The 14,962-nt window shown below is 44.3% G+C and overlaps 1 protein-coding gene across 3 annotated transcripts in view; it reads left to right on the plus strand.

The window, feature by feature from the left end:
- The window catches only part of BAIAP2 (BAR/IMD domain containing adaptor protein 2), a 167,255-nt gene that overhangs the window by 94,789 nt on the left and 57,504 nt on the right, over nucleotides 1–14,962 (plus strand). For all 3 annotated transcript variants that reach the window (XM_063293384.1, XM_063293383.1, XM_063293382.1), the window contains exon 6: nucleotides 551–688. In XM_063293384.1, coding sequence (XP_063149454.1) covers nucleotides 551–688 — 138 coding nt within the window. The remainder of the gene's footprint in view (nucleotides 1–550; nucleotides 689–14,962) is intronic.

Below are 14,962 nucleotides of genomic sequence, written 5' to 3' on the forward strand. Positions count from 1 at the left end.
GGTCCCTTATCATCTGAGTCTGCTCTATTCCTATTCCTGTTAATTGTCTCCCTAGTGTACTTCAGGTGATTGATTACCTGCCAGCTTGCAAGGCTGAGAGCTTGTCAGATCTGGCCCTTCAGTCCTTGACTCAGAGTAGACCTTAATGTTTGTGTCCATTGGTAGGCTTATCTTCCACGAATTTATCCAATCCCAGTTTGAAGTAATCCAAATTGGTGGCCATCATTATTTCTTCATTTAACTACATATTGTGTGTGGATGTACTTCCATTTGTCTGCCTTAAATTCCAAGCATTCAGCTTCCTAAAGCAATCCTAGGTCTCAGGACTCATGGGAAATGTTTTTTCAGCATCTCCCAGAGGAAGCTTTTGTTTCTAATAAATGTGTCCTCATTCAAAACATGTCCTCTGCAGCAGGTGTGAGGTCAAGACCTTTTTGCCTGCAGGAAGGATATAAACTATGCTCATTACCAACAGGGGAAATCTCTGCCCATGTCTTCAGCATATTATTATTCCAGCTATTCAGCACTCCCACACATCTTCCATATTCAGGCTGCACTAAAGAAGTACCAGACTGAGCAAAGGAATAAAGGGGATGCACTAGAGAAATGCCAGGCTGAATTGAAGAAGCTTCGGAAGAAGAGCCAAGGAAGCAAAAATCCTCAGAAGTATTCAGATAAGGAGCTGCAGGTAGGCCTATGGGTGAAAAGTTGGAGTGGGGCTTCATCTAACTGTGAGTGTACTTGATTGGTGGATTGACATTACTACTGTAGTTTGGCCAGTTGCAGAGGAAATTGTGAAAGCTAATTTGGCAGAGGACATTGGGCATTGGCTTTGGGCCCCCTCGTATGACAAAAGCCAATACAGTCATCAGGATATAAAATTTCAAACCTTTGCACATTTCCGTGGGCGTAAATTTGATTCAGCTTAGTAGAATTTGTTTCTGAGTAAACAACCATAGAATTTGGACTGCAGATCTAGAACCTTGGGATATCTTCACTTTATTCTTTATGATGCATTGACTAAAAGGTGAATATCTAAATCTTGACATTCAGTTGCTTGAAGAATTTCCTCTGCTAATAATCTGAAACTTGGTAACTGATGTGGCTGTTGATACCTAAGAGTGCGCTGAATTTTAAAACTAAAAACCGCCATGGGTACAATGCATTATATAGTGCGAAATTGAGTCTTTCCCATTCTTATATCTGCCAAGGTTTGCTGAAAACTACTGATGTACTTTTATTCAAGCTTTCTGAATATAACCTTTGCTATTTTGGTGAACTTCCAAGCAATGATTCAAAAGTGGATCAAGGTGTTCTTGCCCTGTTAACACTGTGGCAATAACTTCTAGTACTTCTATCTGCAATAACTACACATTTTGCTCTGGAATGGGACTCACGGGTTCAGCGTTATATTACTACAGAGTGTGGGTTGAGGTGGAATTAAATGTTTACTCCTCTGCGGGTTGCCTGCAGCATAAGCCTTTTTAGGGTTATGAGGAGCTATGGTAGAAGTTTCTAAGGAGGAATCTGAGACACAGGGAGAATACATGAAAAGCTCCAAGTAGAGGAGATTTGGAAAAAGAGAATGGCAGCCAAATCCCCTTACACAGCATTTGTCAAACAGAAGCCTTGAGCCTAGACAGCATCAGTCTGAGGCCTACAGCCATAGGGGTCCTTAGCAGCTGACAGGCCAAGCTACAGTACTCACTAACACTAGATGTTGGGAATTGTTTTTGGATATTCATAGGTAAAGGTAAATGATCAAATGTGGTAATCTGCATTTATTGTTTGTTTGAAGACCACACCTAAAAGAGTAAAAGTTTGTACCTTGAAATGGAATTATTACCATTAGGTAATTTCATTTAATAATAATAATTTATTAAATTTATATGCCACCCGACTCCCAGCGACTTTTACTGTGTAGGTTCGCTTGCAGACTCAAATAATATGGGAAAGGATTTGGTTGCCAATTACAAAAATGGTAAATGTCCTTTTATAAAACAAAGGGAAAATAAATAAACTTTAGAATTTGTTGATTTAAGAATTCAAATTCCACAAAGCCAGGAAACTGAAATTTAGAAGGTAAATGAGAAAGCTGTTCCATGACCTGTAATTAGGTTGTGCAGCATCACAAAGCATGTCTGTGTCGTGTTACCCTTCATGCCTCATTGCTCTAAATCCAGAGACAAAGGATGTAGTCCCTGGGATGTGCAAAATTGTTATATCTCATCCTAGTCCTGTGTTGGCTTGTGAAGTTATCTAAGCCTTTTGTGTGGCATTGTACATGATTGGTACTGAGCATAGAACCTGTCCGTTAAGATGTTGGTCACAATTTATATATTCCTAGTCAGCATGAGAGAACTTTTAGTTTCAAACTGGCAGAGTTTTTGGAATAGTTGAATACATTTTCAGTCTAAGCTGGAGTAATCATCTGTTTTGTTAGGTACCTTGTGAAAGATGCAAAATAAAGAACATCTATTGCTAATGTTGCTCTTCAAGGTTTGACTGAAAGCTGAAGGATTCTGTCTCTTTTGCTCTCTTTGGCATTTTTTTATTTTTGAATTGTTGTTATATATTCTTCTGCTGGCAGTATTTCTTTAACCAGTCAATCAATTAAAGTTTATATATTCCTTACTTCTCTTCTCCAGCATACATGAAGGTCTTCCATGCTGTTCTGTATTCAGATCTGATTTGTATCTCCGAATGCTGGGGCATTAGAATTCCTGTGTAGTTTGTCGCTGTTGCCTAATGGCAGGAACCAGGCGTAGCTGCGTTAATTTCAGGGAAAGAAAATGCTTTCCTGTTTTTCAAGGCAGAGTGAAGATGTGTAAAAGATGAATTGGAAACAGCAGTGACAGTGTGGTGATGCTGTGCCATGAGCATCTCTTTGCAGAGAAGATGGTACACATCCCTCTGTAGGTTAGTGGCTGCAGTTGCTTGGTTTGCCTTCTCTTCTGGTAGTGGCTTCTCCAGTAATGCTACCTACTCTTCAAATTAGGAAGTGCAGCCAGTCTTAGCGAGATCATTGGAATCCCTGCAACTTGTGGTGGCCTAAAAACATCTGACGATTGCAGCACTATTCTTAGGGTGCAGATAAAAGAGTAAGTACTACTGTCATATGCCAGACAAGTAGATGAAATTAGGAGCATGGCAGAGGTCCCAAGCCAGTGAGTCATGTCCCTTTGTCCTTAATCACATTATCCCAGGTTTCCTCCCATTTCGGAGCCATCTCACTTCTTGCTATCAATCCAGGATTAGAAACTACTTGCTCCGTTGCTGCAAATTGATTGGATATGTTGTTTCACAAATGTGACCTATAATATAGAGGCATGCTGTGCTAGTGCCAGCTCTGTTACCCCATTGTCACATGCAGCTTGATCAGTAGAAGGCAAGTGGCCTTTTGGGAAATGGCAGTCCTGCCTGCACTGTGATTCTGAAGACTGAGTTGACTTTTATTTGTGCAGTGCCAAGAATTCATGTCGTTAGTAGCCACTGTTGGCGTATCTCTAGCAGCCCCTCTGGCATTGGTTAGAGTTTACATAGCAGCTGCTGGGAGACAAGATGGAGTGTTCTTTACATTCGTGTTAATCTAAATACAGAGGACAGCCAACCTTTTGGAGTTTTCTGCTTTTCTAGATGAAGGTATAAGAAATAATTGCCAGGTGATCCATATAAAGAATAAGCTGAGAAACGTCAGATATTTTATTGAATGAAAAAAGAGAGCTTCTTGTTCCTAACTGGCAGTGTGCCCTGAAAAGAGCTGCTGAAGAGAAATAGCAGAGTTTTACCTGCAGTTGTCTCTCAGGTTGCCTTGAGCTATTTATTTATTCAATTTACTGTACCTATATTTAATTGCAGAATGAAATGCAAAACAGTAGGCAAACTTCAGGATGTAGTTTTCATCTATTTTTTAATGGATTTGTAGCTTTTGGCAAGTCTCTTTAGAGATTCTGTTGGTAGAAACCCAATGGCATTTTCAAAATTTATAGGTATCAAAAGATATGCACTCAGTGGTTTGCAGGCATCATTGCCTACCAGCAGAGTTATCTTGGAGACACTATTAAATGTGAGCCTGCACCCATCTGAATGACTGCGGCTTCTTCTTACATGCCAGCAGAAAGAATATCCTAAGTAGCATCTACATAGCTCATGAGACCTTGATAGCTGCTATCCAGATAACCAACCCCAGGTACCTTGTGCCATACCCACTTACACAATGGGAGTGTGGAAAGTGTCTTAACATTACATTGTAAAATATTCCTCAGAAAGTATATGTGTATTTAGTTTTGTAACTTTTTCCCTCTTTTCTATGAATATCAGTAGATTAAGAAAAACAGAAAGCTCCCTGTCTCATTTTCTCTACTGGACTAGACTAGACCTGTGCCAGAGCAATAAACCTCTGATGAGCTTTTGCTTAGGGTTGCCACCCTCTGCACATTTATGCAGTAAGGGGTAGATTACACTAAAGTTGTTCTGACTAGTTAAGCTCCAGGTTTATTTTAATTCAAGTGTGTTGCAGAAGAAAACTGGCTGAGTAATGCACATGAGAAAATATATTAAGATTACATGCAGTATTTATTTATTTTAAAAATTATAAGTCATCCTCATAAATTACGATTTTGCATGGCATACAGCAATAATATTTTTTTTAAATCAAGATCCAAACAAGAAAAAGGAAATTAAGTACCTTATCAACATAAGAAAGCAATCAATCCCTCTTTCTCTCTCCAAACACACAATATATAATTGAAGCTAGTGAAAATAATACGTACTCATATCACAAAACAGGCTCATCTACCATTCTGGCCAATGTACAGGAGAAGATCCATGGAAGGCCAATATGTCTGGGGCTATCTGAACCTTGGCCAGGGGCAGTGCAGTGGGAGTTCATTCCAAAGAGCAGGTGCAGCAACAGAGAAGGCACGTCTCCTAGGTCTCGTTGGATGTCATTGCCTCAGAGATGCCCATCCTGTGTGACCTTGTGGGACAGGTAGAAATAACGGGGGGAAAAGTCCCCAAGTAACTTGGTACTGTGCTTGTAGGGCTTCATAGATGTTAAGTAACTTGAATTGCACCCATATGCCTTCTAGGAGCTAGTGCAGCTCATGAAAAAGTGATGTTACTTGGGCATGCAAAGGCACACCCATTACTACCTGTGCCACTGCATTCTGGACCATCTGCAGTTTCTAGATAGTCTTCAAGGATAGTCCCATATAGAGCACATTGCAGAAATCCAACCAGACTTGAGTGACAGTGATCAGGGCCTCCTGATTCAGAAATGGGCACAATTGGCCCATGAGATAAAGTTATGAAAGAGAGTTCCTGGCCATCTCTGCCATCTGTTCTTCCAGCAGGAGCTACAAATCTAGGAGAAACTCTAGATTGTGTATTGGCTATAAATAGGGAAGTGCACCTAGAGCCAGGTGTGAAAAATCTCCAGAAAATCGGGGGGGGGGGACCTAGAGCCACTCAGTCTTGCTAGGATTGAGTCAGAACCTGTTTATCCCCATCCAGACCCCCCAGTCTCCAGACATTGGGATAGAACAGAGACAGCATCACTTGGCCAGAAACTGAGTATCATGAGCATGCTGAGGCATCCTGCAAAGCCAGGCTTAGGGGTGGACAATTCCCTACCCCCCAACACCAATTGGAACCAACCTGGAGAAAGAAGAACCTACAGTAACACATGCCTCCAGCTTTAATCCCCTGAGCCAGTCCAGAAGAATACCATGGTCAATGGTATCAAAGAATGCCGAGAAATCAAGGAGGGCCAGCAGGTATGCATTTTCCCTATCCCAAGCCCACCACAAGTCATCAAAAAGGGTGAGCAGTGCTATCTCAGTACTATGTCCTGACCTGAAACCCAACTGAAAGGGATCCAGATAATCTGTCTCTTCTAGGATCCTTCAAAGTTACAGCTCAACTGACTTCTCCAGTTCTTTTAAATCCACTGATGACTTCTTGATGAGGGGGCAAACCACCTTCTTCAAAGCCAGTGGAACCACCCCCCTCTGAAAGATGCATTCACTGCTGTGTGGATCCAACCACATGCCACTTCTCAACAGGCCTTGACTAGCCAGAAGGGCCGTGGATTCAGAACACAGGTGGATGAGCTGACAGACCCAAAGACCCTGTAAAGTGACTTTATCCAGCAATGTCAATCCTCACAGAAGCCTTGCAGATGCTCTCCTTGTTCCTTCTTTCCCAGAAAAGACTGGCTTGCCTTACATAAGGCTACTGGCCAGTAATGTATGTGTAGATGCAATAAGAAGGGAGAAATACTCATGTTTTACCATTCTTACTGCCACAAGGTAATTTTTAACAAAAGCTCTTACCTGTGCTCAGTCAGGTTTGTTCTTTGTTTTCTGCCAGTGATGCTCTAGTTGTCTCTTCTATCATTTCATCTCCCACAATGTCTCTGAAAATCCAGGGGCTCCCTGGGATCCACTACAGAAAGAGGTCTGATGACTGGCCATCAGGAAAGAGACCAGAGAACAGTAATGCAGGATCACTATTAAACACCAAGGCCATGTTCCACAAGAATAGCTTGTCTGTAGATTCCTGCTGTATCTTCCCTTTGCTATCACTACCAAGATGTTGTTGCATGCCCTCAGCTCCCTCAGCAAATTTATCTCTCTCTGACTCTTGCCATCCCTCCCCCTAATCAAAGGGTCCATCAAAATGTCATCCAAACAAACCTTTAACCAGGCTGAGAATCCTGGTTAGGATCTTTAAATATAAATACTCCTAGCTGGAATAGGATTTTGGCCCCTGACCTGAAAGTGAAGAATAAATAATGCAGATATCTTCGGTGCTGCCCAAAATCTGCCACCTTACTCTATTTCAGAATAGTCTGGACAGTATCCTGCATCCTTAACTTTTAAAGAAGTTTTAGTTTTGCAGGGGATGGTGGTGGTAAAAAACTTCAGGAAGCTGGTGTGCCACAGAATAGACTACAGACATCTAGAAACCTATGTTTTTCTAAGAGTGCCTCAGGCTGAAGTGGACTCTATAGGCATTCTTAGGAAATGGAAATAGCAGGCAGCTGTGAAGGATGTCTAGCTACCCCCCAAAAAAGAGATGCTGGCAGCAGTGGCGTTAAAGAGTGCCCTGGAAGGTCATACAAGGTGATATAGAGCTTCCTGGTGGGCCTAAGTATGGAGCGAGAGGGATAATTGATCTGTACTAGATTGGTGACAATCTTTGACGCCTTTTAAGACACTGTTGCTGGAATTGAAATTAATTAAAAAGTCATAAAGGTGTAAGTAGTGCCAGATTTAGACTTGGTGAGGCCCTAAGCTATATAAAGCTTGGAGGGCCCCTTGTTAAAAAGTTACACCAGAAGGTCTCACAAAGGTGCGTACCGAAACGGGACCTTGGGTCACCACAAAAAAAATTGAAAACATATATTTGCCTTTTAATTATTTAATAGCAAGGTATTTAAAGTGAAAAATACAAATTATTTTCAAATGAATGCATATACTGATTACATATTTATCACTTGGCTGGCTTGATCTCTCTCATAGATTATATAGTAATATAGTATACCCGGGGGAGGGGGCGGTTTCCAGTATACCCAGGGGAGGGGATGGTTTCCAGTATACCGTGGGGGTGGGGGTGGAAATTCTGAAATTTTGTGAGGCCCTAAGCTGTAGCTTGTTTAGCTTATGCCTAAAGCCAGCACTGGATATAAGCACGTTTAACGAGTTATCTAAAAATGTATATGTGGCTGAAAACAGATACCTGCACATGCTGTTGAAACACAAAACTGCCCGTTATAATAGTCTTTAAAGGGAAGAGAGGTGCTGCTGTGGGGACTTGGGGTGCAAGACTATATCAGTGAGTGTTGCGCTGAGATTTTTGAATTGACCCGCAGAGTAGGCTTTGCATCAAGTGTTACTGGAGCAACGGAATGAAAATGGTTACTCAAGTCTGTGTGTGGTTTTAAAATTTACAATGTAGCAGCTACTTGAGTGTCAGTTCCAAGGAGGACTGGCAGGTTAGGACTCTAAGTGCTTGTTCTGGTTAAGAAAAAACTTTTACAAATTTGTTCTTTATAGTTGGATTTTACCTTTTTGAGTAAGACAGCAGTGACTTTGGCTTAAGCAGAGGGACAAAAGCAAACTTTCACAGTGCTTTTTCTTTGGCACTATTACTTTTGTTTAAGTAAAATGTTCTACAGCTGTTTACCTTGTACTTTTATGTTTACTTTGTTAACTTATTTGCAGTAGGTATTCCAGTAGTTTTCAAGTCATGATGAAAAAAATGAGATAAGCTAAAGTTTGCACCCCTGTACTTTCCAGTAGGAACAAATATTTCATGTTGCATATTAATATAGTGTTTGACTCGATTACAAATCATCAGTCAAGTCTTCTTAGCTGGGTTAGAGCAGAAATTTCAGAAATATGTTTCTGAAGGAGGTATTTCACAAAGGTATTAGCATGACCTCTGTCTGAATTGTTAAAACAGGCGTGTCTTTTCCTGGGATTATTATGCTTTGCAGGCTACCCTTACAGGCTTCTGAAAAGTGTGCAAGCACAGCCACTTTGCTTCATTGGCAGTTCCAACACTGACAAACTATTGTTTGTGTGTGCACATGCAGATAATTGTGGATAGCTTCCAAAAGGGCCACCTGAACCTTGCAGAAGAAGAGGCTGCTTTAATGGTTTGAGAAGAGGTACTTTGTTTGCCCTGACACAGTTTGTAGAGCACCTCTTAGAAATCCTTTGCACAGCCTAGTCTCTAATATTCTTCTATACTGTGGTAGGAAGATGGTGGATGTAGTACGTCTTGCACTCTCACTTTATTTTAAAGCATTTTCCTTGCATGAAGAATCAGAAGAATATCTCCTATCTTTTTGTGCAATTGAAAAGCGGGTGACTGCAGGTAAGGGAGTTCCTTACCTAAGCTGGGCTCTTGACATCACCCAACTTGCTGGGTCTGACTTTTCAGCTCAGCTCAGTCCAGTTCCTTGGTTCCTGCTCCATAAGACAGTGGCAGCAAAGAACACTGCCAGAAAACTGCATGGATATAGTTACTGGGATTTACACTCAGACTCATGGCTTTAGGGTTTACTTTTAATTGCAGAATTTCTCCTTGTGATGAAGGCAGGCTCCAGACTTGGAAGCCTGGCATTGGTGCAGGGATCCTAACTGTTTTCCGTAGGAATATCCAGATGAGTGAATCCTTGAACCTAATACACAAAATTGATCAGGTGGAAAACTTTTTCATCACAAAATTCTGATGTGTTCTGCAGTTGAGGAACTTATCAACTATAACACTTTTCTAGTGAGAAACATTTGTGTTTGGGTGAGTTGACCACCTGTGTTAGCATTTGGTGACAAGTGACATCCAGCAGGCAAGTTAATTCTTCACAGCTCTGAAATTTCACAACTACTTTAAGGAACAGCTTAACACTTGTACTATTCAGATACTAATCTTTCAACACCAAGTCTTTATGTATTTTAAAAGATTTAAATATTTGCATTTACCTGAAGCACACTAAAATTTCACTTAAGCTTTTGCATGTTTGATGTGCATTTTTGAGTGGGAAACTAGTCTTATCTCTGAAGTTAGAGTTCTTTATTTGTTGGGTAGAAGGTATTTGTGATTTATCATGGTTTCAGGGTATGCGAATTGTAGACTAAAGTAGAAAAAAAATGTTCCCTTTGCAAATCTATAGGTGCCCACATGTCTGCTCTAGAGGGTTGAGAGGCATCCCTTGGAGCAGAGTGGGGGCAGATGAGAGGCTGCATGTAATGATTGTTTCCAGCGAACCGGATATTGCAAGACAGAATGACACCGTCGGGAATCGAGAATTTCTCGGACTTCAAAGTGTTGTTGACCATCAGTCATGATAGGTGCAGGGGGTGGAGGCTGTGGATGCCAGCGGGCTGATTCGTGGAAAGACTTAAGGAGGCTGCAATGAAAGACAGGGTGTAAGCGTTTAAGATTTGCAGGTAAATCTAATTTAAAAGTAACAGGGTTAATTTGAGCAACAATAGGAAAAGGACCAATAAACTTAGGTGCCAACTTTTTTGAAGGTTGTGTAGACTTGATGAATTTGGTGGAAAGATACACCTTATCACCCACTTGGAAAGGTGGTGAGTTGGATCGTTTGGAATCTGCATGTCGTTTGTAAGTGGCTTTAGCATCAGCAAGCACCTGTTGTATTGTTGGCCAGGCAGCTGCCAGACGTGTAGCCCAATCAGCAGGTGAAGACGGGGGGGGGAGGCTGGCTGAGGCAGTTCTGGGATCGGGACAAAGTCACGGCCAAAAATGGTATGGAATGGCACTTGGCCAGTGCTTTGATGAACAGCATTGTTGTAGGCAACTTCTGCGAATGGGAGGAGGTCGACCCAATCATCTTGCTGATAATTGACAAAAGCACGCAGATATTGTTCAAGGGTAGAATTGACCGCCTCCGTATTTCCGTCAGTCTCCGGATGCGACGCAGTTGACAATGCTTGATTAGTACCCAGTAATTTCATAAATTCCCACCAAAACCTGGACGTGAATTGTGTTCCTCTGTCTGTCACCAAGCGGGCGGGGCATCCGTGAATTTTGTACACGTGTACAATGAAAAGGCGGGCCAGCTGTTGTGCGGATGGGATGGAGGTACATGGGATGAAATGGGCTTGTTTAGAGAAAAAATCTTTCACCACCCAAATGACAGTCTTTCTTTGGCTAGGAGGTAAATCGACAATGAAGTCCATAGAGATCTCTTCCCAAGGGCGGGAAGGATTAGCCACTGGTTGTAACAAGCCCTGGGGCTTTCCCACTTTCCGTTTGGATGCAGCACATACTGGGCAGGAATTGACGTATTCTTTGATGTCACGCCGGAGCGTTGGCCACCAGAATTGGCATCTAACCAGATGAAGGGTCTTTCCGAACCCAAAATGTCCAGACATTCTGTCATCATGGGATCGTGACAGAATGGTTTTGCTCAACGTCTCAGGTACATAGAGACGATCGTGCTTCCATGCAAAATCTTGTTTAAAAGTAACCTCGTTGAGGTTTGCTTGCAACCAAGTATCAGTTTTTAGGTCGGAAAGAAACTGTTGTTGCAAGTCTGAGGGAACAGGCAGACGAGGTGAAACTGAAGCGTCTGTGCGTTGCGCTCGGGTTTGGCTGCGAGTCACAGCTGCTAGACTCATTTGGGGCTCCGTCCAGAGAGTTCCCACTAGATCTGGCACCGTACTAGCATCCTGAGGTTGGCGCAAAAGCGCATCAGCTAGGAAGTTGTTTTTTCCAGGTATAAATTTCAGTTTAAAGTCAAAACGACTAAAGAATTGAGCCCACCTAATTTGTTTTGGGCTCAGTTTACGAGAGGCAGTCAGTGCCTCCAGGTTTTTATGATCAGTCCAAACTTCGAACGGGTGGGTAGCCCCCTCCAATAAGTGACGCCAGCTTTCTAAAGCAGCTTTAACAGCAAAAGCCTCTTTCTCCCAAACATGCCATCTCCTTTCTGTCTCCGAAAATTTTCGGGAGAGGTAAGCACATGGTTTTAACTGTCCAAGATTGTCTCTTTGCATTAAGAGAGCTCCAATTGAGAAATCAGAAGCGTCCACCTGCACCACAAACGGTTTGTCAGGATCAGGATGCTGCAGGATGGGTTCGGACGTAAACAGCTGTTTAAGGGTGTGAAAAGCCCTCTGGCATGCGGGTGTCCACTTTAGCAGCGCTCCTAGATTTTTCACCCTCCGTGTGTCCCCCAAACCTTTAGTTTTGAGCAACTCAGTGAGGGACAGCGCAATTTCCGCGAACCCCTGGATGAAGGGCCGATAAAAATTCGTGAATCCAAGGAGACTTTGAAGCTGCTTACGCGTGCGTGGTGGCTCCCATGCCAAAATGGCTTCAATTTTAGCGGGATCCATTTCAATTCCTTTATCGGAAATCCTATAGCCTAGGTAATCAATTTGCGACTTATGAAATGCACATTTTGACAGTTTAGCATACAGTTCTGCCTTTTTCAGTTTGCTTAGCACCTGTCTGACTAGATATATATGTTCCTCCATCGTTTCAGTATATATTAAAACATCATCTAAATACACCAATACCCCTTTGAATAGGTGGTCATGCAAGACCTCATTGATAAGTTGCATAAAAACCCCTGGTGCCCCCGCCAACCCAAATGGCAAGACTTTGTATTGAAAAGCACCCAAAGGACAAACGCAGTTTTCCATTCATCCCCCTCCCGTATGCGAATACAGAAATATGCCTCCCTCAAGTCCAGCTTAGAGAATATTTTCCCCTTTGCCAGATGTGTTAGCATGTCCTTTATCAGGGGCAAAGGATATTTATTTAATATCGATACTGCATTGAGCCCACGGAAATCTGTACACAGTCTCAAAGTGCTGTCCTTCTTTGGTCGAAACAGCACAGGTGCGCCTACTGGAGAGCTGGCGGGTTCAATGAAACCCCTAGCTAGATTTTTGTCAATGAACTCTCGTAGTGCTGCCAGCTCCTTCTGGGTCATAGAATAAATTTTCGGACTAGGCAATTTCACATTAGGAACAAATTCTATGGCACAGTCAGTTTTGCGATGAGGCGGTAGCCGATCCGCCTCTTTTTCACCAAACACATCTGCAAAGTCCTGGTATTGCTCCGGCAGCCCTTCCAGCGGCTGGAGGACTTGCAGAGAAGTGGTTGCTGCCCATCCCACCTCGTTGTCGTCTAGCTGGTCTTTCGCAGGGGCTTTATAAAATCCATCTGCGAACGTCACCGTTCGATGCACCCAGTTTATGGAGGGATTTTGCCGTACAAACCAGGGCATCCCCAAGATGACCAACGGTCCCCCTACTGGTGCCACAATAAATGGTAATTTTTCCCAATGGCTGCCCATTTGCAAGGCAACCATCCCGGTAGAATGGGTGACTGGTTTCCCCCCTGCCATGGTCCCGTCCAACTGGGTAAAGATCATCGGCCGTTTTAAAGGGAACGTGGGTAACCCCAACGCAGTAACCACGTCAGGGTGCATCAAGGACCGTGAGCACCCCGAATCAACCATGGCCCACAGTTCAATGGTTCGGGTGCTGGACCCCAACTTCACTCTAATGGTCAGGGTAGGGAAATCCCCACTCACCAAAACATGGTTGCACCCATCTTCTGCATCCTCCACCTGCCCCACGGCGCCCTTTAAAGCAGGTGGCTGGTGTTTCCCGCCGGCTCATCGGTCTCCTGTTCCCCCTCATCTCCAAAGAAAGGGATGCCCTCAGGTTCCACCTCCGCCAGAGCGGCTTTCATCTTCCTTGGTAGGGACGGCGATTTCCCAGCTGGTTTAGCTGGGCGATCCTCGGCTCGTCTTTTTGGGCATGCCGCCGCCCGGTGCCCTTCCTTCCCGCAGCGCAGACATTGCCCCTTTGCAAAGCGACGCTCCCTCTCCTCTTCCCACGCACGATGGCTGGGTCGTCCCGAAGAGATCGGAGCACGGGTGCTTTTGATGGTTTTGCCTTGCTTCACTGCCTTACGATGTGCAAAGGTTTCCAGGGCGTTTTTGGCGCTGCCCGCCAGTTGAATCCACCCATACAACGTCTTTGGGTCATCACGCCCCAGAGCCCACCGAAGGACCTCAGTTTCCAGTCCATCTTTAAACATCTCTACTAAGGTGGACTGGGACCAATCCTCAACTTTTCCGGCCAGTGCTTTGAACTCTAACGCGTAGTCTGCCACTGACAGCGATCCTTGTGCCAGGTTCTTTAGAGCCCGTTTTGCCCTTTCTTGTGCTAGAGGGTCCTCGAAATGTTGCTTTAGCGCCCACAGGAACTCCTCAAAGTCCTCTAGCTCTGGGGCCTCTGCTTGACACAGCTGGACGTACCAATCCGCCGCCCTCCCCTTCAGCCTATTTGATACGATATTGATTTTCCCCCTCTCGGAACGGAAACTCTGCTCCCAATCCTCCATGTAGCTATTAGCATTGGTAATGAAGAAAGACAGCTTCGTAGGATCGCCGTCAAACTTCACAGGAAAGGGGGGGGGTCTCACCGCCTCCAGCCATTCGGCTTTTCCAGTCACGTCTAGGGTCCTCCTCCCTGTCGCTGACTGTCGGAACCGAGTCCGACCTCTTCTCCGTGGAGATGGGGGTGGTGACTCCGGGTGAACGCTCTGATCCCTAGCGTCCTTTCGTCTCCCCTCAGCTGACCCCGACTTCCCATGGCTTTCCCTTAGCATCACCACCAAAGACTCCGACTTCTCCTCCAGAGCTTTCATTCGCGCGGGGGTGACCGATTCTTCGGCTGCACCAGTTACCACTACCACTGTAGGTGACAACGGAGGTCCTGGTTTCCGGACCTTTTGGGCATCCCCTACAGCGGAGTCCTCGTCCTCGTCCCCCATTCTATATTCGGCCCCTGACGTGCCCGTCGTTTCTGACGTTACCATCTGCTCACCGGGTAGTAGCCCCAGCTGTTCCCGGCGGGCCGCCCTCTCCACGCGGGCACTCCGGGCTACCCGCACCGTGGTGTCCGGTTCCTCTTCGATCCACTCGGCTTCCCGTAGTAGAGACATCGCTAGCGCTCCCCGACACAGGTAATCTGGCTAGGGGCTAGTGGGATAAGTTTCTTTGATGATTCTCAGCTTTATGTAATGATTGCCTTATCCCAACGAAGTCAGTCTCACCAGTGTTTAGTGAATAAAACTGATTTATTGAAAGGATAGTATGCAAATACGAAGAAAGCTGAGAATGAGCAAAAGCGCGCCAAATACAAACTAAAAACCCTCGCTTCAAAACCAACCCCGCCCTTCCTCCCTCCTAGCAACCACCCCCTCTCAGGTGTTAGCAACCGTTACTCACATCGGCCTGAGAAAGTAACCTTGAACAGAGTCACTAACCCAAACGTACATTCCACAGTTGCAGTAAGAAGATTACAGCCCGGCGCGGCTGGAAATTTCCAAACTGCAAACACGGGTTAGAACGGTGACATGCGAAACGTTACGATGTATACAGAACATTGAAACGATGAAC

The sequence above is a fragment of the Candoia aspera genome, chromosome 2 (genome assembly GCF_035149785.1).
Source record: "Candoia aspera isolate rCanAsp1 chromosome 2, rCanAsp1.hap2, whole genome shotgun sequence".
Lineage (NCBI taxonomy): Eukaryota > Metazoa > Chordata > Lepidosauria > Squamata > Boidae > Candoia > Candoia aspera.